Source organism: Acomys russatus, chromosome 4 (genome assembly GCF_903995435.1).
Source record: "Acomys russatus chromosome 4, mAcoRus1.1, whole genome shotgun sequence".
NCBI lineage: Eukaryota > Metazoa > Chordata > Mammalia > Rodentia > Muridae > Acomys > Acomys russatus.
In genome coordinates, this window is record NC_067140.1 from 4,222,165 (window position 1) to 4,245,394 (window position 23,230).

Genomic DNA, 23,230 nt, shown 5'->3' on the forward strand with positions numbered 1-23,230 from the left:
TTTAAAGGGCAGTAAGCAATTAGGGATCTAGATGGAACTATGCCCCTTCCCTTTTTTTTTTTAACCACTCCCCCCCACCCCCGGTAGAGTGTGCACAGGAACACTCCTTTCTACGTTTTTTCGTGTCACCAGAGGTAGAGTTCTAATTCTATCACTGACCTATTTAATTTTGACCTGAAGCAAGTAATTTTGTCTGGATCTTAATTTTCTCATTTCCATGACTGAAGGGATCTTACATTCCTTAGCTTCTAGCATGACAAGGCTTGGCATATAATGGGTGTTAGATACTGTAGCCACTGCTTACAATAGAGACTCTCTAAAGGTCCTTTTAGTCTCTGTTTAATTTTAACGTCCCACATACTTTTATCTTCTGGCTTTCCTATGGAGGATTACATTTTATAACATTCACCCAACTATATATATATATATATATATATATATGATCTCAATTCATCATGTCTGTTTATCTGAGGCAGCCTCTAAGCTGACTACTTTGAGATAACCAACATAGTTCTGTGAAATGTATCTAAACCATTAGGGTTAATATAAGGTAAGGGTGGAAGGGGCTGGCTCAAAACTCAGGAAAAGTGCTTTTGTCCACTCTTACTCAATGAGGCTTGGGCCTAGAGTAACCCTGCCAGGCCTGAGTAATGGCTGCAGCCTGGAGCAAGGTTTTCCATGAGCTGTACCGGGGTCTCCAGTAATTGGAACATGGCATCTTCCAACTTATAATGGATAGCAGAACCAGAGGGGCATTTGTCACTGCCTGACTTCTCTGCAGGAGAAAGGCTCGTAAGTCACAAACCTTTTGACTTTTAAACTTCATTTACAGCAAAGAATAGCTATAATCAAGCAACAGCAAGCAGTGACTAATCTTGCCACATTATCACTGTGAGGAGCCAGCCTCGGGAGGCATGAAAAGTGAGAGAGGGCCATCTTGGCAGTTCCATAGCAAGTGCTGATTGGCTCCATGTGATCCTTGTGCCTCAAGGATCAGAAACTGACCAACCATAGAGGCTGTGGCTGAAAGATCTAACTTCAGTCTCATATTTTATTTATTCCAGCTCTGGCTTGAATAGGACTAAGGACTAATTTGTCTTTGGTTACATTTAACATACACCATCATCTGCCTCATACTAAGAGGCTTTTGTGGTCTAAAATCTAGTGTTCTTATGTGTCCCAGAGAATGACCTTGATGGCCATATTTTTTGTTTTGAACACGTGAGCTGAGATCCAGGCATGGTGGCGCACGCCTTTAATCCCAGCACTCAGGAGGCAGAGGCAGAGGCAGGCGGATCGCTGTGAGTTCAACGCCAGGTTGGTTTACAAAGTGAGTCCATGACAGCCAAGGCTACATAGAAAAGCTCTGTCTCGAAAAAACCAAAAAGAGAAAAGACAAGCCAGGCAGTGGTGGCACACGCCTGTAATCCCAGCACTTGGGAGACAGAGGCAGGCAGATCGCTGTGAGTTCAAGGCCAACCTGGTCTATAAAGCGAGTCCAGGACAGTCAAGCCTACACAAAGAAAGCCTGCCTTGAGAAAAAAAAAAAAAAGGGAACTGAGTATATAGCAATCCAAAATAAAAGATTAATAGCACGTTATATATATATAGTTGATGATATATAGCCAAGTAAAACATCATATCCGGTTCTCAACAAAACATCCAGCAGAAAATGACCAGAGGAGCTTCTTTAAGTCTGTGTGTATTTATAGAATAAGGTTCCTTTTTAGTAAGTCCTTCTCCCACCTTCCTCTCCTGTCTCTGAATCCCCACACTGCTTGGTTTAGGCTACTTGTGGGGCAGTGGACTTGTACCAAGGCACATCTGCTTTCTGACCATGTGGATATCCCCCGTCTGACTGAGTCTAGTCCCAATCTAATTACTAGATGAATAAACACAGTTTGTTTGTTGTTACTTGGTGCATGATTAGCTTAGAATTTGGATTTTTAGTTAGAATTAGATGGACAGGTAGGTTTGTGGGTGATTTCTCTTAGTATCTTACGTCAGTTTTGGAGATTATTAAAGTAGTTACCTACTCACTATTGGTTACATTTCCATCTAAAGCCACAGTCAGAAGGGGAATTTGTGTATAAGGTACAGGAGAGGTGGGATACACACTCTGACCCGTGCTGTGGAGAGATGACCGAGGCCCAGCCCGGCCTCCCTTCAGGGCCTACTACTACACTGACAACAGTGAGATAGTACAGAGCTAGGGCTTTATGCCAAAATGGGTAAGGGTGGCACAGGCAAAGCCTGGAACCCTTCCTTCTTCTGTGATGGTTTGACAGGCATGGAGAGAAGACGCTGTAAGTACTTGATACTAAGGGGATGCCAGCATTAGCATACACTTCCTGCTCGACTCTTACTCTCAGGTTAAATACACTGCACTGGGAGATGATACAGGTAGAGACTGTCAGAACTGGACTGTGGAGCACCTAGAATGGATTAATCTGTTTTCATAGGGCATTGGGGTTATCGAGGTGTTAGTTTTTGTCACTATGACAGAATACATGAATAAATCAGTTAAGGTAAGAGGATTTGTTTTGACATAGTTTCTGAGGTTTCAACCCATGTTTGTTTTTTGTTTCTGGGCCTATGTTAAAGCAGAGTGTCATGAGAGAGGGCGTGGTAAAGCAGGATCATCTTAAGGCGCTGCCTCCCTACAGCCTGTTCCGTCGTGAGCTCACCAGTGGGTTAATCCTTGATAGACTAACATCCTCATAGTCGAGTCATTAAAAATAGTGCTTCTAGTTGGGGAGTAAGACTTCAGCACATGAACCCTTGGGGCTGTTATATCTAAACCATAATCTCTCGTTCGTTCGTTCGTTCGTTCGTTCGTTCATTCATTCTCATTCACTCACTCAGTCACTCACTTTCTCCTCTCCCTCCCTGCCTTGCATTTTCCTTCCTTCCTTTCTTCCTTCCTTCCTTCCTTCCTTCTCCTCTTTTTGTTTTGTTGTTGTTTTTCCAAAACAGAGTTTCTCTGTGTATCCCTGGCTGTTCTAGAACTCACTCTGTAGACCAAGCTGGCCTCTGCCTCTGCCTCCTGAGTGCTGGGATTAAAGGCATGTGCTGCCACCACTACCGAGCAACATTCTGTTTCTTAATACCTACCAGTACCTGATACTAGACTGGCTAGTATTTATTTTTATTGTTTGTTTAGTTAGTTAGCTAGTTACTTTGAGGCAGAATCTCACTATAGCCCTAAGTGTCCTGGAATTCACTGTATAGACTAGGTATACTAGTTAGGATTCTCTAAAGGAACAGAATTTATAGAAAGAATCTCTGTATAGAATGGATATTTATTAGAGTGGCTTACAGGCTGTTGTCCAGCTAACCCAACAATGGCTGCCTACAAACTGAAGTTCTAATAATCCAGTAGTTGTTCAGTCCATGATGCTGGATGTCTCAGCTGGTCCTAAGTACACCTTGGAATCCTGAAGAAGTAGGCTTTAATGTCAGTGAGAATGGACTTGGTAGCAGAAGTAAGAACAGGCAAAGAGAGCGTGAGCTTCCTTTCATGTCCTTTATATCTGCTTCCAGCAGAAGGTATGACCCAGATTAAAGGTGGATCTTCCCACTTCAAAAGATCTGGATTAAAGGATTAAAGATGTATTTTCCCACCTCAAAAATTCAGATTACCACTTGGGAGGCAGAGGCAGGCAAATCTTTGTGAGTTCAAGGACAGCCAAGGCAACACAGAAAAACCTTGTCTTGGGGGAAAAATTAAAAAAAAAGAAAGAAAAAAAGAAAAGAAAGAAAAATTCAGATTAGAAGTGGATCTTCCCACTCCCTCACAGGAATGCCCAGCTGCTTTGGTTTTAGTTAAATCTAGATAGAGTCAAGTTGACAACCAAGAACAGCCACCGCACTAGGATTGCCTTGAACTCACAGAGATTTGCCTGCTGCCTCAATAGAGTGCTGACACTAAAGGTAGGTATCACCATGCTTCATCTAAAATCATCTAATAATTTTACATAAAATTTAAACATTTTATATGCATATAAAAGCTGGGTATGGTGGCACACACCTTTAATCACAGCACTCAGGAGGCAAGGGCTGGCAGATCTCTGTGACTTTGAGGCTAGCCTGGTCTACAAGGCCAGCCCAGGACAACCAGTGTTACACAGAGAAACCCTGTCTCAAAAAAGTTGGGGGGGGGGAATATATATTTATTTATATAAAATTTATTTTTATTTTATATTTATTGGTGTTTTATCTGCATGTCTGTCTGTCTGAGGGTGTTTGAATTGAAGGCCTGGAACTGGAGTTACAGACAGGTGTGAACTGCCATGAGAGTGCTGGGAGTTGAACCCTAGAAGAGTAGCCATTGTTCTTAACCACTTTCTCTCCAGCCCCTTGACTTAAATTTCTTTTAAAAAATATGTTTGTTTGTTTGTTTGTTTGTTTGTTTGTTTGATCTGTGGGTGGGTGCACATGTGGGGGTCAGAGGATAGCACACACAAAACGGTTCTTTTCCTCTGCTGTACATTTCCTATAGATCTAACAAACTCAGGTCTTCAGGCTTGGTGGCAAGTGCTTTTACTGGCTGGGCATTTCACTGGCCCCCCTGGGTACTATCTCTGGTCGTAGGAGAATAGCTTAATTCTGTTTGACTGTTGAGGATTTTGAGGCCTAGTAAGTATGAGGGACATGGCCAAGATCATACATTGACAGAACTAGTTTTGGAACTCTACCCTACCTGACTTGAGAGTTGGTGCTGTTTTTGCTAGTTTGTCTTAGATTTGAGGAAAAACAAAACTATATTATTCCCAGAAAGAAGGGTATTTTATTTTTTTAACTTTTATTTTTTGAGACAGGATCTCACTATGTAGCCCTGGTTGGCTTGGAACTCACTGTGTAGACCAGACCACCTGCTTCTGCCTCCCAAATGCCGAGTGAGCTTCTTGACAAACAAGTTGAACACTCTATTTTTCTCAGCGAGATCAGCACAGGGACCACTCACAAATGGTTGTTGAATGTGAGGTATAGACTTGGGCAGTATCTGGGCGGTGGTGGTGCATGCACACCTTTAATCCCAGCACTCAGGAGGAGGCAAAGGCAGGTGGATCTCTGAATTTGAGGCCAGCCTGGTCTACAAAGGGAGTCCAGGACAGCCAGGGCTATTACACAGAGAGACCCTGTTTCCTTTCTCCCCCCGCACCCCCCCCCCCCCCCCACAAAAGGAAATTGGGCAGTAAGAGAAACAGGTATAACCCATATTTTTTTTAATAGTTTGCCACAGATGCAATAACACATTCACATTGATTAGCCTAATTGACCACTACACAGATGTAAAAAGATAATCAGGGAGATGGCTTCTGTTTTCAGAATAAGGGTATTATTGTTTGTAGACGTCACATGGGTTGTTCTAGGTCACATGAATCCAAGCCAAAGAGCCTTAAGGGTCTGTAGGCAGTTAAGGTTATACTTCTGTATTTGGCTAGCTGAGAGCTGAGGTTTCTCTTGGAAGTAGAAATTGTCAGTAGTGCTTGGGAAATTAGGCCTGCCTGGCCAGTAATGATCATTTGGGCAGTGTTAATGAGTGGGGGCCTGACGAGTTTAATGAGATTAATAGATGTTCTGTCATCCATGACTGCCCGATAATCAAGATCTCTGGGCTAAAGAGTCCTTGGATACTGATCCGTCTCATTGCTTGGCTTTCTCCAGAGATGGTCCCATATAACCAACAACTATTTACTACTTGCAGTCCTAGGATTTTCTAAGGGCAAAGGGAAGAGAATAAAAATCCCAACAGAAATAACCTAACAGGACTGGCTAAGACTGGCTAAGCAGTGTTGGCTCAACAAGACTTAAGAGTAGCAGCTCCTCCTTGGAGATGAATGTTTCCAAAGAACAGGCTTAAAGACTAGGCTTAATGTGGCAGGGTGAGGGTCAGGTTATAGCAGATGTGTCTAGAGTATAGAAGGCCACGCCCTTTCACTAGAGCTGTCATACAACTTTGAAAAATTTTAAAGCAGAAAACCCTTAAAGAATCTTTAAAAACAAAACAGAGCTAGCAATATTATTTTAGTCCTTTCATGATTCTATGACAAAAATTAGTATTTTATAAACAAATTTATTTCTTCAAGTTCTAGAGTCTGAGAAGTCTAAAATTAAGGTATCTGTGGTGTTCCTGTGGTTCCAGGACAAGCTGCCTTTTTATTTTATTCTACTGTTGTGGAAAGAGCAGGTTGTTCTCTGGAGCCTGTTTATATTAAAAAGGCACTAAAACTCATTTATGTAGAGTTAGCTCTTATGACATAATCACCTTCTAAAGACTTTATTGCCTTCTGTTCTTAGATAACCCTGGTTCTATCTGAGTGGAAGAAAGTTGCTGTCAGCGATAAAGATAACCATTCCTGGGGAAGTGCGCCCTTGGCTCAGATGCTCTTGCTTACCAGGCAGCTAGGGATGGACAGAAGGCCTGTTGATCAACTATCACACTGGGAATTAGATCTCAGCATAGACTTTGAGGGAAGAATGAGTATGTAAGTGCAGAGCCTACATATGTCCATCCACTAAGGTGCTGTCCAAACAGACGGGGGAGGGGCAAGGAGGGTGTGTGTGTTCTGAACACTCTTGCCTAGAACTATTTTGGTTTTGTTTTTCAAGACAGGGTTTCTCTGTGTAGCCTCGGCTGTCCTGGCCTCACTTTTGTAGACCAGGCTGGCCTCGAACTCACAGAGATCTGCCTGCCTCTGCCTCCCGAGTGCTGGGGTTACAGGTGTGGCCACTGTCTGGTTGCCTAGAAACTATTACTTGAGGAATTTCTGCACGCACAGTCTAGCCCCCTGTAGATGCTGTTTATTTTCAGACAGACCTGAATTCTAGTTCTGGCTTTTCCTTATTAATTGATTACTTTGTCTCATCTTTCTCTTTAAAACATATCCTCATGGGCCATTGTGAAGATGAAATGAGATATGTGAGGCCCTGGCTTTCAGAATCAGAGGCTCTTTTTACTGCAGTGGATTTGGGCAAGTTTCTCAGTTACCCAAAATTTGGGAGTTGGGATACCTTTTAGGACTTTTGTACCTTTGCGAAGCTCTGGATTGTGTTTGTCTTTGTCTCCTAAAACATAGTTTCTGTCTGAAATGTTTGAACTTGGGAAAATGGTTTGCTTTCACCAACTTTCTGTTCTAACTTGAGGAAGCTGGCCCATCCCTTTGAGTTGTAATGGCATTTCAAAGCCTTTGTCCCTGGCGAGGTTTAATTAGTTTTAAGGTTCCAGTGTTTTTTGTTTATCTAGCAAGTGAACGTGCAGACATTGGCCCAGGAGGCAGCCCCTCTGGTTCCCCTCAGCACAGCAGTGTTTGTGACATACGGTCTTTGTTTTCTGCTTGCTTCATGCTTTCTTGGATGTCCATCTCACCTGAAGGAGAAGTAGTATACAAAACCCTGGTCTTGTGGGGTAGGACAGCTCATGCCGATTATGATCTTAGCACTTGGGAAGTGGGGTAGGGAGATGAATTTAAGGCCACTTTGGGTTTATGAAGCTGTCTTTAAAGAGTGGGGTGAGGAGGGGAGTGAAAGGGGAGAGAGAGGATATCGAAGGACAGCAAACAAGAACAACAAGAAAACACACACAAACAAAACCCTAGTGTTAGAGCCAGAGGACACCTGAACCCTTGGGTGATCTTCCTGTGCTGTTTGAGCCATGCATCGTAGCCAGGCTTTGCTCCATTCTTTGCCTCGGTAAGGACATATCCACAAAGTTCCTGCTAATGGGACATTACAGATACCTCTTCATGACACAAGTGATTGGTATATTATTCTGTCTCCCTGGTCCCACCATTCACTTCTCCTTAGTTTATTGTTAGCATAAAACCTTTGTAGCTGCCAGTACCTTGCTCTCAGTTATACAGTTTATAAGCAAGGTTTGGCTAGCAGTGGGGGAATAGGTTATCAAGTTAGGTAGTTTTTGCTGAAAAGGATAATGATATTTTAGAGTCTCCAGTCTGAGCTACATGGAAACCTTGAAAAATCCAGAAAGAGACAGAGGAGGCTTAGGACTTTAAGGTCATTTTTGGCTATATAGCAAGTTCAAGGCCAGCCTCAGCTACATGCTATTTTTGTCTTTAAATGGGGGAGCGGGATAAAGGGGGAAAAACATAAAATAAGGGTGGTTATGGGGCGGGGGTAGGTTTGTGAAGGTAGTCATTTGGACCAGACTAGAACAGTGGGCCTGGAAGGTAGGCAGTGTGGTATATACCTCTGTGGTACCATTCAAGTGTTCTAGAACTCTCTAGACATGTGTCCTCTTGGTCTTAGAGAATCTACAGAATAACATACAGTCTTCATGGCAAAGCATCATACAAAACTTGGAGGGTATAGATTGGGAGTTTGGGGCTTGGGTGCCAGCACATGTTGCACACAACAGCCATATGCATAGACTTTCTGCGTCATCTCTCAAGGCAAGAACAGGGTAATATGGTTGACTCTCGATATCCTAAGGCTGTGCTTCAGTCTGCTCACTACTCATCTAAGATGGTCCTGCTAGTGGTGGTGTTAGTAAAATGGACACACACATACAGTTATACTAATTTGTGATCTTTAAAGCCTCCATGGTTTGAATGGTTCTTTTATATCTGTGTCTCAAAGCTCAGGTGAGGAAAGATTGGCAGAGCCAAACCTGAAAAACTGTTCTGCAGCAAACCAGCGAATGCTTCCTATGCAGTTGTGTTAGAGGCTTCTAACAGTGTGAGGGAATCCATAACTAGCCTATCCCTATCAGATAAATTGCAGAGCCAGCAGCTGTTATATCTAAACTATCATCTCTCTCTCTTTCTCAGCCCACACCCTAGGCTGGTTGGCTCCTTCCTACCAAATAAAGTGGCAGTTCTCTGGCCAAAACTTTATAGTTTTGAGCAGCACCGGTCATCTAATATCACATAGGTACCTTATAAAGATAATTTATATTTCTGAATGGACAAGGAATTAACCTTTGAATGGCTCATCATCCAGGTAGGATTGTTGTAACTGAAAAATGAGGAGCTCTAAGCATTTCCTGTTGCTTATGAAGAGTCCATTGGGTGTGTCCATGGGTACTCGTGTTAGTAAAGACTAAAGTCTTCATTAGTAGCAACAAGATAAGCTCTGAGCCTCTTGCTCTGAAGTACATACTGACTCCTGTCAATCCATTGAGTTTATTGCAAACTCAGGTCTGGGAGCGGTTTCTTCCCCTAATTTTATGCCATAGTCCAGCCTGTGGTTTATTTGTAAACAGTGCCACCAGCTGGTCAGAACCAGCCAGCTTCAAGGTGGGGAGTCTGAGGAATAGTACACAGAGGAGCTGTTAAAGTGGGAACTCTTACCTGTCAACACAAAAAGGTAATAGATTTCTTTGCTTGCATTTTTACCTAATTCTATAAAAATAAGCCCCTATGCCCCTCCCTCATATTAGGTATCAAAAAACAGGCAGGCTGATGAAGATTTTTAATACACTTTGCTTGGAGGCTGTTTAGTTCCTTCCCTTCTGAAACTGCCCTAAGAGTAAACAGAATACAGGGCCAGTACATGCAAATGCCAAGACCAAACTGCAAACCTCTCCTGCTGGCATTAACACCCTTGTCCCTTTCTCTTGGGCCTTATGCCAGGGTGTAACCACTATGTGGAGGAGCCCCGTGGGGGTAAAATAGATTCATTGCCAGAGTGTAGAGAATGAGGAATAGTTGCAGGGTAGGTAGGTCAGTGAACCTGAGTTTGAGCATCAGATTTTTGTTTTGTTTTTTGTTTTTTGTTTTTTAAAGGCAGGGCCTTTCTGTCTGGCCTGAAACTATGTAGACCTCACATGCCTCTGTCTCCTGAGTACTGGGATCAAAAGCATGCTTCATTGTGGCCAACAGGACATACATTTGAAAAAGTTAGGTATAAGGGTATAAGGGCATGCACTATAATCCCAGTGCTGGAGGAGGCAGTTAGGCTTGTTAGCCAACCAGGTCGGCCTATTCAGGTAAGTTAAAGACAGTGAAAAATAGTCTCACAAGACAACAACAAACAACAAACAGGTGGTCTTGTCTACTGACCTGCATATATACATCTATACATGCGTACAAAGAGGAGTTACACACTCATTTCTAAGCTGAACATATTTGAATCAGTATTAAATGGATAGCTAATAAACTGTTCTCATGCGAATATTACTGTAACTATTCACTTGGCGTTACCTATAGGAAGCAGAGTGATGAAGTTGACAGAAGTGGACTTTAATGTGTTTAAGTGCCTCTTATTAGAAAGCTAATAATCTTACCAGAAAAAAGTTTTTTTTTTTTTTTTTTTTTTTTTTTTTTTTAAAATCAGAGTCTCAGCTTCTGGTAAACAATATTCAACCGTGAGTTCTTAGTATCATTCAGTATTGTATGCTACCCTTAGCCTGCAGCAGGTACCTGGTAAGGCTTATGTAAGCAAACCTCTTGCAGAGTGGCTGCCACAGTAAAGACCTTTCTGGCTTATGTTAGTAAAGATGAGACACATCTATATCAGACTGAGCAATTTTCATAATAGGGAACGACTCTAGCAAGCATCTCTTGAAATTACCATGTGTCCTTTTTGCTATGACTCTACATGGAAAGAACAAAAAGAAAAGCTGTAGAGAGTTATTAAATTTGGTTTTTTAAGTGGGATAACACTGAAATAAGTGTATTAAAAGTTGTTGTTAAAAAGAATTGGAGTCAAGCAGACTGTTGACTCCAGCCTCACTAGCACTGTGCCCTTCCTGTGTTGACTTTGCCATGTACAGAGTGCCAGTGAGGGGACACCGTGACCTACCTAGCATGAGATTAGCAGCCAGTAAGCAGCAACTCTTGATAATGTAACAGGAAAACAGGAGGCATAGGAAAAGGGAGGATGGATACCATAGGGATGAGGATGTGCAGAGAGGTAAGGGGCAATCCAGGTTAGTCATGATATGGGCCATGAGCATTCCCTGAGGCTAGCCTGCAAACCCAGTTTCACACTGACATCCCCTTTTCAGGTGAACACCATGTCCTTGAAGATCCAGACCAGCAATGTAACCAACAAGAACGACCCCAAGTCCATCAACTCTCGGGTCTTCATTGGAAACCTGAACACAGCTGTGGTAAAGAAGTCAGATGTGGAGACCATCTTTTCCAAGTATGGCCGTGTGGCTGGCTGTTCTGTGCACAAAGGCTATGCCTTCGTCCAGTACGCCAATGAGCGCCATGCCCGGGCAGCTGTGTTGGGGGAGAATGGGCGAGTACTGGCTGGACAGACCCTGGGTAAGTTAAACCTCTTTCTGTCCTCTGAATTGCTTCTGTCCAAGATTTTATAATTTAAAAACAGATAGAAACCATATTTGAAATATAAATTAGATAATTCTTAAATGAGTGCCTATAGAGGATTGTTAAGACGCTCCTTTTCAGGCCAGGTATGGTGGTGCACTTGGGAGGCAGAGGCAGGCAGATCGCTGTGAGATTTCGGCCAGCCTGATCTACAAAGCGAGACTAGGACAACCAAGGCTACACAGAGAGACCCTGTCTCAAAAACCTTTTCTCTGTCCTTGCTTTCTCAATGCCTGTGTGTGTGTTGCCTTCCTTTTTAAAAGTTTATGTATTCACTTTACATCCCAGTCATAGCCTCCTCTCTTCTCTTCTCCAGGTCCTACCCTCCCCTCAATGTCTCTTTAAAAAAAAAATTGTTTGTATTTCTGGGCAAGATAGCCCATACCTTTAATCCCAGCATTTGGGAGATAGGTAGGTGGTGTGTGCCACCAGGCCCGGCTGTTCTTTTCACTTTTATTCGGGTTCAAGAATCAGGTCATCGGCTGGAGAATTGGCTCAGTGGTTAAGAGCACTGTCTGCTCTTCCAAAGGTCCTGGGTTCAATTCCCAGCACCCATATGGCAGCTCACAACTGTCTGTAACTCCAAGATCTGACACCCTCACACCAATACACATAAATTAAAATTAAATAAAAATATTAAAAAAAAAAAAAGAATCAGGTCATCAGGCTTACTAGGCAAACAACTTTTCCCACTGGCCTTCATAGCTCCCTTTTTCTAACTTAGATTTTATTTCAATACAATATATTTTGAATATATTTCCCTTCCCCAACTCCTTCCAGATCTTACCCACTCATCCAAATTTTTTTTTCTCCTGTCTCTCAAAAAAGAAAGAAATGAATAAAAACAAGAACAAACAAACAAACAAAAAAAACCCAGAGAATAAGCAAACAAATAAAAAAAAGTCGTGGTGGCTGGAGAGATGACTCAGTGGTTAAGGGCATTGCTCCTCCAGAGATCCTGAGTCCCAGCAACCACATGGTGGCTCACAACCATCTATAATGTGATCTAATGCCCTCTTCTGGCCTGCAGGGGTGCATGCAGGCAGAGTACTGTATATGGAATAATAAATAAATAAATAAATCTTTTTTTTTTTTTAATCATGGATTTAGGTTTTTTTTTTTTTTTTTTAATTTTTAAAGATTTATTTATTCATTATTAGGTATACAGTGCTCTGCCTACAGGTACACTTATAGGCCAGAAGAGGGGCATCAGATCACATTATAGATGGTTGTGAGCCACCATGTGCTTGCTGGGAATTGAACTCAGAACCTCTGGAAGAGCAGGCGGTACTCTTAACCACTGAGCCATCTCTCCAGCCCTCCATGGATTTAGTTTTATTTTGGCAAATTGCTCCTGGCCATGGGCTTGCCCTTGTATGTAGTTGATAGACCCACTGACACTGCATTGGAGAAAACTGATTTTTTCCTTTCCTCATCAGATATCAATTGCAAATAGCTTTTTGGTTAGAGGTAGGACCCTTAATCCACTTGAACCTGTGTAGGTCCTGTGCGTGCTGCCACAGTGTCTGTGAGTTTATATGTGCATTGGTCCTGTTGTAGCTGGAGGACGCTGTTTCTTTGGCTCTTAGCAATCTGTCCTGCCTCTCTTTTGCATACGATACCTGTGCCTTGAGGGGAATGGTTTGATGAAGACTTGCCATGTAGATCTGAGTGCTGCAAAGTCTCACATTGTCCAGTTGTGAGTCTCTGAGTTAATTCCTGTCTATTGCAAGAAAAAGCTTCTCAGATGTGGGTTGAGCAGTGCACTCACTGATCTTCCCTCATAGTCTCTTAATTACAAGCTTTTTTGTTCCAGTTAAAATCTAGATTCTACATAGAAAGGGAACAAAATGGACTAGTATAGCCTGTTATTTCAGTCTGTAGAAGATGTGGGTTAGAACCCTTTCTGGAAGCCACGAGGTGCTATGAACATAAGAACTAAGTGGAAGATGTGTGCCCTTGGCACAACAAATAACTGTGTTGGTGTCTACAGAGTTTGGTGTTTCTGTGTGCGTGCTCACAGCTTTGTATGTATTAGTGACTGAGGTATGCAAATGTGATTGAATGTATAGAGAATGTGTGAGCACATTTAAGTTTAATGTGTATGAGAATATTAGTGAGTGTGGAGGCAGATGTGCTTTTTTTAAAAACTAAATATTTCTTGCTAGGCATAGAAATGTTTAGTGTAACACCCACGAGTATGTATTTCCTTCTTTGTTTATAGGTAGTCTGACTGTATTTGAATGTAGATATTATCTATTTATATGGCTTTCTTACCTGATATGTATATATGAGTGTGTGCATGTATTCATATATACTTCATTGAAAATGTGTATTTATGTCATGTGGTATGTGAAGACTTACGTATGTGCTAGTGTATAGTGAATACACACCCAGGCATATCTATTTGGTGTCTGGGTATTTTTCTGATGTTTGAAGACTTTGGCACACGATTCCATGTGTGCACTGTGTAAATATGTGGAGGCACAATGGTGATGTGTGAGAATCCTCTGCCATGTCAGCATTTCAACTCTGCTTCTTTCCTCCACACAGACATAAACATGGCTGGAGAGCCCAAGCCTAATAGACCCAAGGGGCTAAAGAGAGCAGCCACTGCCATATACAGGTGGGGCTCTATGGTTTTTGTTTGTTTGTTTTTTGGTTTCGTTGTTTTGGTATGAGTGGGCTGGGCCCCTCTTTTCACAGAGGGAGTAAATGTATATAGTGACAGTATGCTGAGCTCAGACCTTAGGAAGACATTTGGAGATGAGGACCTGTGGAGAAGTGGGCTGAGTGGCCATCTCCCTTTGTTTTCCCAGTGGCTACAGCTTTGACTATGATTACTACCAAGACTACTTCTATGCCAGGTGAGCAGGGAAGGGGCATGTTCAGGTATTAAGCAGCCAAACTGGAAGGGCCTTGAGAGATTGCTGGTATAGCTCACAAAGGCCCCCAGCTGGGAACTGAAGCACAGGGGTGTGAATGGGTCTTTGCTTCAAGGTGGATCTCAAGTCAGTGACAGAGCTAGGATGGGGTCTGATTCCTTAATTGCTCAGGCTGGAGCTCTGACGTCACACCAAACTCTCATGCTCTGACTGCCTTGCCCCTTTCTAGTCCTGTTGTGTAGGGTATGTACAGCTAAGGGGTGACTACACAAGGCAACTGGAGTATAAAACCAGGTACAGTGCCTTCACATGTAGTTCTTGAGCCCTTAACTCTGTAAGCTGTTCACCCAGCCAGAAAGGAAGCCTGCAAATAGTTCAGTCTGACCCTTATGATTAAGCGGTCATCAGTTATTTAGAGATGTGAATTAGTCCCTTATGGGTTATCATCTATTTTCTCTTCTCGGTCCTACCTACTTCAGCCTTGAGGCTATGGGCTCCTATCCAGTGGCCTCAGCCACTTTTTGTTAACAGTTGTCAAATGCATCCTCCTCCTACATCTGCTTGTTGAGTGCAGGGATTACTAGACTGACCACAATACCAGTTCCTGGCCACGTGCTTGACTAGAAATTGTCATACAAATTGAGTCAGAACCTCTCCTTCTCCCTCAGACACTCAGAGAAAACAACTTTTTTGAACCATTTTCTCTGCTTGAGTGTTTTCAGAAATTAATGTGGTACAGTGGAAAGTGCCAGAACCTGGAAGTCAGGAGACTTCGATGCTAATCTGAGCTCTGCCACTGAATAGATTATCTGGCGTTTGGCAAATTCTTGTACTACTAGTCAGTGAGATGGGCTTACATCAAATGATCTTCCAGGGCTCCTGGATGTCTTGAGATTTTGTGACTCAGTGATTTCTGACCAAGGCCAGAGCCATCACCTCCCCCTTGTGGGTCAGGTCAGATGCAGGATCTGGGATTGGATTCATTTCCAGAGAGTGATTGGCAGCTGCAGGACTCTTTGAACAAGAGCACTACCCCCCCCCCCCCCCCATGGGATCTTGAATTCAGGAAAAGAAGCCCTTATGGAGAGCGCCAGGTTATGACATTAGAGTATTAGCACACAGTCTGGGAGCTTTGGGTCTCATTTACCTGCCCACCCTTGAAATGCTGTGGAGTTCTTGGCCTTCTCTGAAGAAAAAAGGGCCGTAGGTTCCTTGTGTCAGTTCCCTGGTATCCTGGGTATCGCTTGTCATACCTTCTCAAGTGTTTGTAACCAGGTTCTTAGGTTCTACCAGTGAGTTTGGATAACCATCCTCAATATGTAGATGGGAAAACCAAGGTCCAAGTGTTGGCCACCTATTTTCAGTTCTATGATCAGGTGGGGATTTATGCTGCTTTGAGATTTACAAACTGACCAAGAGTTGGGGTGGCAGTTACCTGAGTGCAAGGCAGGCCTCAGTGTCAGTAACCTCATGAAAGGTTCCCTTCTGAGAGTGGGCTGTTTGTTCCTGAACTGCTTCTCCTGGCCTGGCTGTGAGTAAGATGGAACTAGTAAGGATTTCATCAGCCTTTGGGATCCAGAAAGCCCTTTTCACAACCATGGCTTGTTGAGGGCAGATCTTCCTTCCTGGCCCTTTACAAGCTACACAGGTAAAGTTAGTGTTGTAGTGCCTCCTGGTGGTCACAGGCCATGCTGCAGCCTCTGGTCTATTTACCTTCACAGGCTGTTTGATTATCGAGGCCGCCTTTCTCCAGTGCCTGTGCCCAGGGCAGTTCCAGTGAAGCGACCCCGTGTCACTGTCCCTTTGGTTCGCCGTGTCAAAACTACAATACCTGTCAAGCTCTTTGCTCGTTCCACAGCCATCACTACAGGCTCAACCAAAATCAAATGTGAGTGGCATCTATTTTTTTATTTTTATCTTATTTTGAAACAGGGTCTCACTGTACATATCTGGCTGGCCTGGAACTCACTATGTAAACCAGACCAACCTAAAACTTTAGAGATTCTTCTGCCTGTGCCTCCTGAGTTCTGGAATTAAAGATGTGCATCGCCATGTCTTGGTGACATGTTTTAATCTTTCTAGGTCAGTGGTTTTCAACCTCTGGGTTGTTGACCCCCTTGGGGGTTGCATATCAGATATCATGTATATCAGATATTTACATTACAGTCTTAACAGCAGCAAAATTACAGTAGCTATGAGGTAATTTTATGGTTGGAGGTCACCGCAACATGAGGAACTTTAAGGATTCACAACATTAGGAAAGTTGAGAAAACCACTGTTCTAGATGATCTTTTTGTTTTGAATCATCACCTTTTTTTTTTTTTTTTGGTTTTTTTGAGACAAGGTCTCTCTGTGTAGACCAGGCTGGCCTCGAACTCACAGCGATCCGCCTGCCTCTGCCTCCTGAGTGCTGAGATTACAGGCGTGTGCCACCACGCCCGGCTTATAATTTCATTTTTTAACAATTTAATATTTTTAATCTTTTATGTGCATGGTGTTTTGCCTGCATACAGCTCTGCACCATTAATATGCAGTGCCTGTGGAGGCCAGAAGCAGGTGATGAATCCCCTGGGACTGGAGTTATAGACAGGTCTTCTGCAAGGGCAACTAGTGCTCTTCAGCCACTGAACATCTCTCCAGCCCCCAGACTCATATTTTCTCTTAGCCTTTTGTTTTTGGTTTTTTGAGACAGGGTTTTTCTGTGTAGCCTTGACTGACCTAGACTTATTTTGTAGACCAGGCTGGTCTTGAACTCACATCGATCTACCTGCCTCTGCCTCCCAACTGCTGGGATTAAAGGTGTGTACTGCCACACCTGGCTTCTCTTAGTTTTTTGAGATGGGATTTCTCTGTATAGCCCTATCTGGAACTCACGCTGTATACCAGGCTGGCCTTATACTCACAAGAAGTCCACCTGCCTCTGCCTCCTGAGTACTAGGATTAAAGGCGTGCTACCACCGCCCAGCAAATCATACTTACCTAACACTGAAAATTAAGGAACAAATCTATAGTTGATGTTACTCTTACACAATCAAGTGCTTCAGGGGAAAAAAAGTCCAGTGCTATGGTGTGACACCCACTGAGAAAGTAGTAGTGGTTTTTTTCTCTAGTAAGGATAAGGACAGGTTTTTTTCTGTTCTCTGTGTGCTTCAGTCAGGCACCCAGGAAATCTAATGGCAAAAGACCCTTTTGTACCTTTAAAATAGACCCCATCCTGTCTGTAACACAGCTAAGACACATGGCATTACTGAGGTGTTCACAGGAATGTCTACCTGTGACTACCAGGATCTCATGACTTAATCTAGGTTAACCTTGAACTAACAATCCTCCTGTCTTAGCCTCCCAAATACTGTGATTACAGATGAGTAGCACACATGGCCCAGATCGACATTCCTGTTCGACTGCAGTCCCCATAGGGTCAAAAGGTCTCAAATGACCAGGTTCATATCTGTGGGCGTGGCACCATAAGGATGGGTTCTGGGTTCTCTGAAGAAGAGACCTTTCACTAGGCAGGAAAAGAATTGCCTTTCTAGTTGACATAAGGAGGCTAGAGTTTTGTTTGCATCATACATCTAAATGATAACCCTGTCTTCCTCTCCACTCCCAGTGAAGAGCAGTGAGCTACAGACCATCAAAACAGAGCTGACACAGATCAAGTCCAACATCGATGCCCTGTTGGGTCGCTTGGAACAGATTGCTGAGGAGCAAAAGGCCAACCCAGGTCAGCTCTGAGAGTAGCTCTTGGGACGACACTGCCCAAGGGGTAGGGTCCTGGAGATCCAGTGTGTTGGGATCTGCCGATAGTGGCTAGCTTTCACTAAGATGTGCTGAGTAGCAGCTGCTCTAGCTGAATTCTGGTCCTTTTCCCACTTCTTTATCCTTCAAGATGGCAAGAAGAAGGGTGACAGCAGCAGTAGTGGAGGAGGGGGCAGCAGTGGCGGTGGCAGCAGTGGCGGCAGTGGCAATGTTGGTGGTGGCGGCGGCAGTGGCGGTGGCAGTGGAAGCAGCAGCAGCAGCCGGCCACTGGCCCCCCAAGAAGATACAGCTTCTGAGGCAGGCACACCCCAAGGAGAAGTCCAAACTCGAGATGATGGTGATGAGGAGGGACTGCTAACACATAGTGAGGAGGAGCTGGTAAGGGCCGGCTAGGTGTGTGACGTGGGCTGTCAGAAGGGTCACAGACTGGAAGAACCAGCACTGGCTGTTCCCTTAGCTCCTTCCTTCCTGCTTTTCAGAGCTTCAGTACTATGAGAAATAGGGAAGAATGAGCCATGTGTAGTTCACTATTTGAGTTGTTAGTCAGAAGTCCCACTGAAGACTGGGCAGACCTCAGCAAAGCCCAGGGTCATCTGTCTTCTACTCTAGGGGTATTGCAGAAGAAGAATTGGGCCTAAGAGGTACACAACACACAGCCTGTCAGGGAGGGTTGGGGGTTGACAAGGGAAGCCACGGGAAGATGGGAATTTTAATTCCACACGAGATTTTCTAAAAGCTATTGCCTTTCAAGCTTCTAGCTGCTGTCTTTTTTTTTTTTTTTTAATTAAACATTTTTTTTTTAATTTTTTACATATACATTTATATTATTACACATAGATACAGTAGACTACCTATAGCTGGCTGTCTTGTTAAAGAAGCAAACTACTGTATATACTGGAAGTATTCCAGGTAAGGTTGGGAGCCATGACAAGGGTCCTAAATTGAGCAAAAGGGTCTGATTCTTCTATTAAGCAAGACACTTGCTACAATGTAGTCGCTGCTTGTTTAGCACAGTGGCTGCTTGTTTAGGGAACAAATGTCAGACTTTGTAACTTAAAACCTTAACAGATTGGGTCTTGGACTACACATTAGAATGGCCACATTTACCCTGGGAAGAAGCTGAAGCTCAGAGTTACCAGATAACCTTGCTCAGGACCTTACAGCAAGTGAAAGCAAAGCCTACCTTGATTCCTAAAACTTGACTGGGTCTAGAGCCTTTCTCTTTAATCACTGCTGGGCTCCAGCATAAGCATAGACTTTGGCTGTGATAGGCATAAATTCTATTTATGCCCAGCTTGCTTATCTTTTCTTCCTTTAAAACCTAGCCATGCGTTCTGTCTTATTCTCTTAGGCATGGTGAAGAAGTCTAAAAAGTACCCCAAAGTTGAGCAGCCCACTGATCCATGACTTTAAGCTTACTGTAGTTCATAGTCTTTCCACGCGTAGAAATGTGTCCCTCTTAACACCAGCAAATCCCATGACTGGTCCCTCCCCTTCTCCTGTGGGAACTTCAGATGACCCTCTGAGGATCCTAAGCCAGTTTTTTTGTTTTGTTCTGATTTCCTTTAGTTGGACCTCCTTTCTAACTGTCCTTCAGGGAATGCTCTGACCTTTCTGAACAGGTGGCTCAGGACAGCACCTGGGACCTGTTGTGAGTGATGTGTGCTTGTCTTCTTCCCCTCAGGAGCATAGCCAGGACACAGATGCAGAAGATGGGGCCTTGCAGTAAGCAGGTATGGAGTGGGAGAGTGGATAAGCAAAGACAGGAAAGCAATGAAGACTTCTTCCCTGACACGGGTTTAGAGGTCCTCACATGCAGCCTTACTCCTGTGCAAATAAGGGACACCTAGAAAGGGTTCCCTTGTGAGCAGTATGACTGTAGAGAAAAACTGGGCTGGGGCCTGTAGAAGAAACGCCATGCAGTGTAGTCTGTTATTAAGGGAGAACCATTGCCAGCTTTTATTGGAGCACAGCATTGTGACAGCCTTCAGGGTGCAGTAAAGACAAGAGCTGCCTTTTCTGTAGCCTAGAGAAGGGGAAAAGTGTCATTCATCTTCAGAGGGGTAACTAGGAAGTGTCTCATAGGCTGCAAGATAAGGATTGTGTGTACGTAACAGAAGACCAAATGCAGACAATGAAGAGTAGAATGAAATACCATATCCCATGAAATTCCAAGATAGTAATTGGAACTTAAGTAACTTACATGAAGCCCCAAAGCCTCCACCCTGGCCACTGCCAGTTATCCTGTACTGCTCTATCCTAAAGAAGGTTGACAGAGTGATGCCTCAATAGATCATGCATTTACAATATAATATCTCTACTTGTAAGAGCTTCCAGGTAAGTTTCAGCCTAGTTTCTTCTTTTTCAGCTTGACAGGAGCAATGGCCACCAGCAGCAGGGCATCACTGTCTCAGGCCTCAGGCCAGGCACCCATCTCTGGATGCCAGTCTGTAGCGGGTATCAGAGGAAAGCTGGCAGCAGGCACTCTTCTCCCCGTGCATCCCAGCCAGTGAGTGCTGCATCCTTTACAAGTGGAGTTACTGGCCTACCCTTACCCCATGCACTCTTCCTGTCTGCACTGCCTGGGCCAAGGGGCAGAATACACTCTGCCCTTCATTCTGCCCAGGACATTCCCAGGCTTGGGGTTTTTCTATAGGTTTGAAAGTGGGGGTGGGGGTGGGGGTTGAGAGGGAAAGGAAATCTGACAATAAAGAGATTGGATCCAAGTATGTTCTGAGATGGAATGGTTTGCTTATTTGGTTGGTTTTGTTTACATTTAATTGTTATTATGTGTGTATGGTATACCATATAGATGTATATCTTGTACTATTTATTTGTAGAGGCCAAAGAACAGCTCTGGAGATAATTTCCTTTTCCTACCTTTTTATGTGGGCTTTGGGGATTGTTAGGCTTGCACAGGAAAACACTTTACACACTAAGCTTTCTCACTGCCTCTGTTTCTATGATAAAACACTGACCCAAAGCAACTTGGAGACTTATCACTGAGGAAAGTCAGGGCTGGAACCGATGCATAGGCCATGGAGGAGTGTTGCTTACAAGCTTGCTCGGCCTGCTTTCTTAATAGTGCCCACATTGGGCTGGATCCACACAGGCCAATTTGGTGGGGGAATTTTCTCACAATTAAGGATCCCTGATTCCCAAATGACTCTAGCTTCTGTTGAGTTGGCAAAGTAGGTAGAACTAGCTTGTGATTTTTCTCAGTGATATCCTGGCCCTCCTGCCTGCCCACCAGAGAGCTGGTATACTGAACCCTCGGCTCTCCCCTCACTAACTTCTCCAGGGAACAGTTTCCAGGGTCCAATACTGATCCATTTGCACCAGCATTCCTTTGCTAAAATGGTTGGAGTTAGCTGTAATGGCAAATGCCTATCATTCCAGGGCTCAGGGAGGTGGTAGCAGAAGGACCAGTTCAGGTCAGGACTACAAGACCTTGTCTCAAATAACAAACTACCCCACAAATGTATCAATCATTTTTGGAGCTTCTATGGAAACTCTAAAATCTTTATTTCTTCCAAACTAGTATGTTATAGCTTTAAGCTGGTCAAGGTAGCATTAAACTGCAGTCCCAGCACAGGTGAGGTGGAGGCAGGATGATCTGGCGTTCCAAGGTCATCTTGGTTATATGGCAGGTTTGAGGCCAGCCTGCACTGTAAGAGACTTTGTTTCAACAAAGACAAATAAGATAGTGAATACAAAATAATAGGGAATGTAGCTGTGCAACCCATTTGCCACCCAGCAATAGGTCACAGCCTCATCTCTTTGTTCAGCTTCTTAGCCTGGTTTTGGCTCAAATGATTCAAGAATTCACCACTTTCTATGCTGCTTTAGGATAATTAATTGGGGTGGGGGCTGCTTTCCTTAGACTTTGTTCTCTCTTCAGCTTTTTGTAGCTTTATGCCACTTCCCAACATGGTGGGTGTTTTGTTGTTTTTGCTGTCTTATTAATAGGCTTTAATTTTTCATTTTAGCTAGACCGCTTTTCCCATAAAATACAAATATTCCTGTAGACTAGAAAGGGCTGTGTGTACATATACATGGCAGTTACTTTTGCCCCTTTTGGTAAACTTGGGCCATTTGTTCTACCCCATCACTGCCATTTAGGGCTTGCTGCCATTAACACATCTTCAGTTACAGTGCCCTTATGATCATGTGTTTTATTTAGTCCGTCATCACATGAGCTAAAGAAAGGTCTGCAGATGACTATAGATACACAAAACTTGATAGGGTACAGTGCAGAAGGCTGGCTTGAGGGTATCCAAACAGTCTTATAAATTTAGCTTGTTCCGTTTATTTATTGAGATAAGGTCTGTGTAGCCTTAGCTGTCATGGAACTTGCTGTTTAGACCAAACAGCCTCCAACTCTGCCTGCTGAGTGCTGGAACCATAGGTGTGTGCCACAATACTTGGCATAGCTTGTTTCTTTAAATTACTGATTTGAGCAGTTGTCTTTAGCAAATAGGTCTTAAGACTTTCACAACAACTTTAAAAAAAAATCTTGTCTCTAGAGTGAAGGATTATTGGAAAGGTTGGAAGATCTCTCTCCCCCTACCCCCCTCCATAAGAGGTGGTTTGTCTATGGGGCAGGATGTCAGGATATATGGCCAGTCTGCTTATCTTTTAACTCTTGTTCTGTTTTCTGACAATTGGGCTGGTAGGCTTCAAGCTTGGGAGATTATATCCAATCTTCTGTGTTACTAATTCTACCCCCTTATTTCCCATCTTATCAAACTTTACATCCAATTCTCAAGAGATTGCCACAGCAGGTCTTTTTCAGTCATTCATGGTTGACAAATACACCCTGCTCTGACCTGACAGTGTCTTGCTCCTGTTGTTTTCCTGGAAATGGCCTTTTGATTCAGCTGCTGTTCTGGACATTTCAAGAATTTCTGTAGTAGTTGCCGACTCTTTAGGATTTAATGTCCTCTTCCCAGCTCAGGTCTTAGGCGTAAGAGGTGGGCCTTTCTCTTTCAAACCTGCCCAGCTGGATCCCCTATTAAACATCTCCAGGTCTAGCTACCAGTCATACAGCAGCTTCTACTTGGGTTTTGACTCCCAAGTTTGGTGGAGGATAAATGCTGGGTGTACTCAGGTCACCTTTGGGCATATGGAAACCTCTACAAAGTGGCTCATGTCCAGCAACTTGCTGGGGCGGTATCTTCTAGATTATCTGTAAGTACTGTCTCAGCCTCCTGTGCATGTGTATACACTCTGCTTTTGCAGTGTTGGATGTGTATGAGAGAAGGGAGGATAGAGTTCATGGATATTCTA

General features: G+C 43.6%; 1 protein-coding gene across 3 annotated transcripts in view; it reads left to right on the forward strand.

Annotated features, from left to right (window-relative positions):
• Window positions 1-20,631, forward strand: part of Raly (RALY heterogeneous nuclear ribonucleoprotein) — a 75,283-nt gene extending 54,652 nt beyond the window's left edge. Inside the window, exons 3-10 of one of the 3 annotated variants that reach the window (XM_051143566.1) lie at window positions 10,973-11,237; window positions 13,854-13,926; window positions 14,120-14,167; window positions 15,907-16,073; window positions 17,793-17,906; window positions 18,072-18,319; window positions 19,626-19,674; window positions 20,295-20,631. In XM_051143566.1, coding sequence (XP_050999523.1) covers window positions 10,982-11,237; window positions 13,854-13,926; window positions 14,120-14,167; window positions 15,907-16,073; window positions 17,793-17,906; window positions 18,072-18,319; window positions 19,626-19,670 — 951 coding nt within the window. In that variant the 5' untranslated portion in view covers window positions 10,973-10,981 and the 3' untranslated portion in view covers window positions 19,671-19,674; window positions 20,295-20,631. The remainder of the gene's footprint in view (window positions 1-10,972; window positions 11,238-13,853; window positions 13,927-14,119; window positions 14,168-15,906; window positions 16,074-17,792; window positions 17,907-18,071; window positions 18,320-19,625; window positions 19,675-20,294) is intronic. The other 2 variants (XM_051143565.1, XM_051143567.1) reach the window with 2 other exon arrangements.
• Window positions 20,632-23,230: the final 2,599 nt, after the last annotated feature.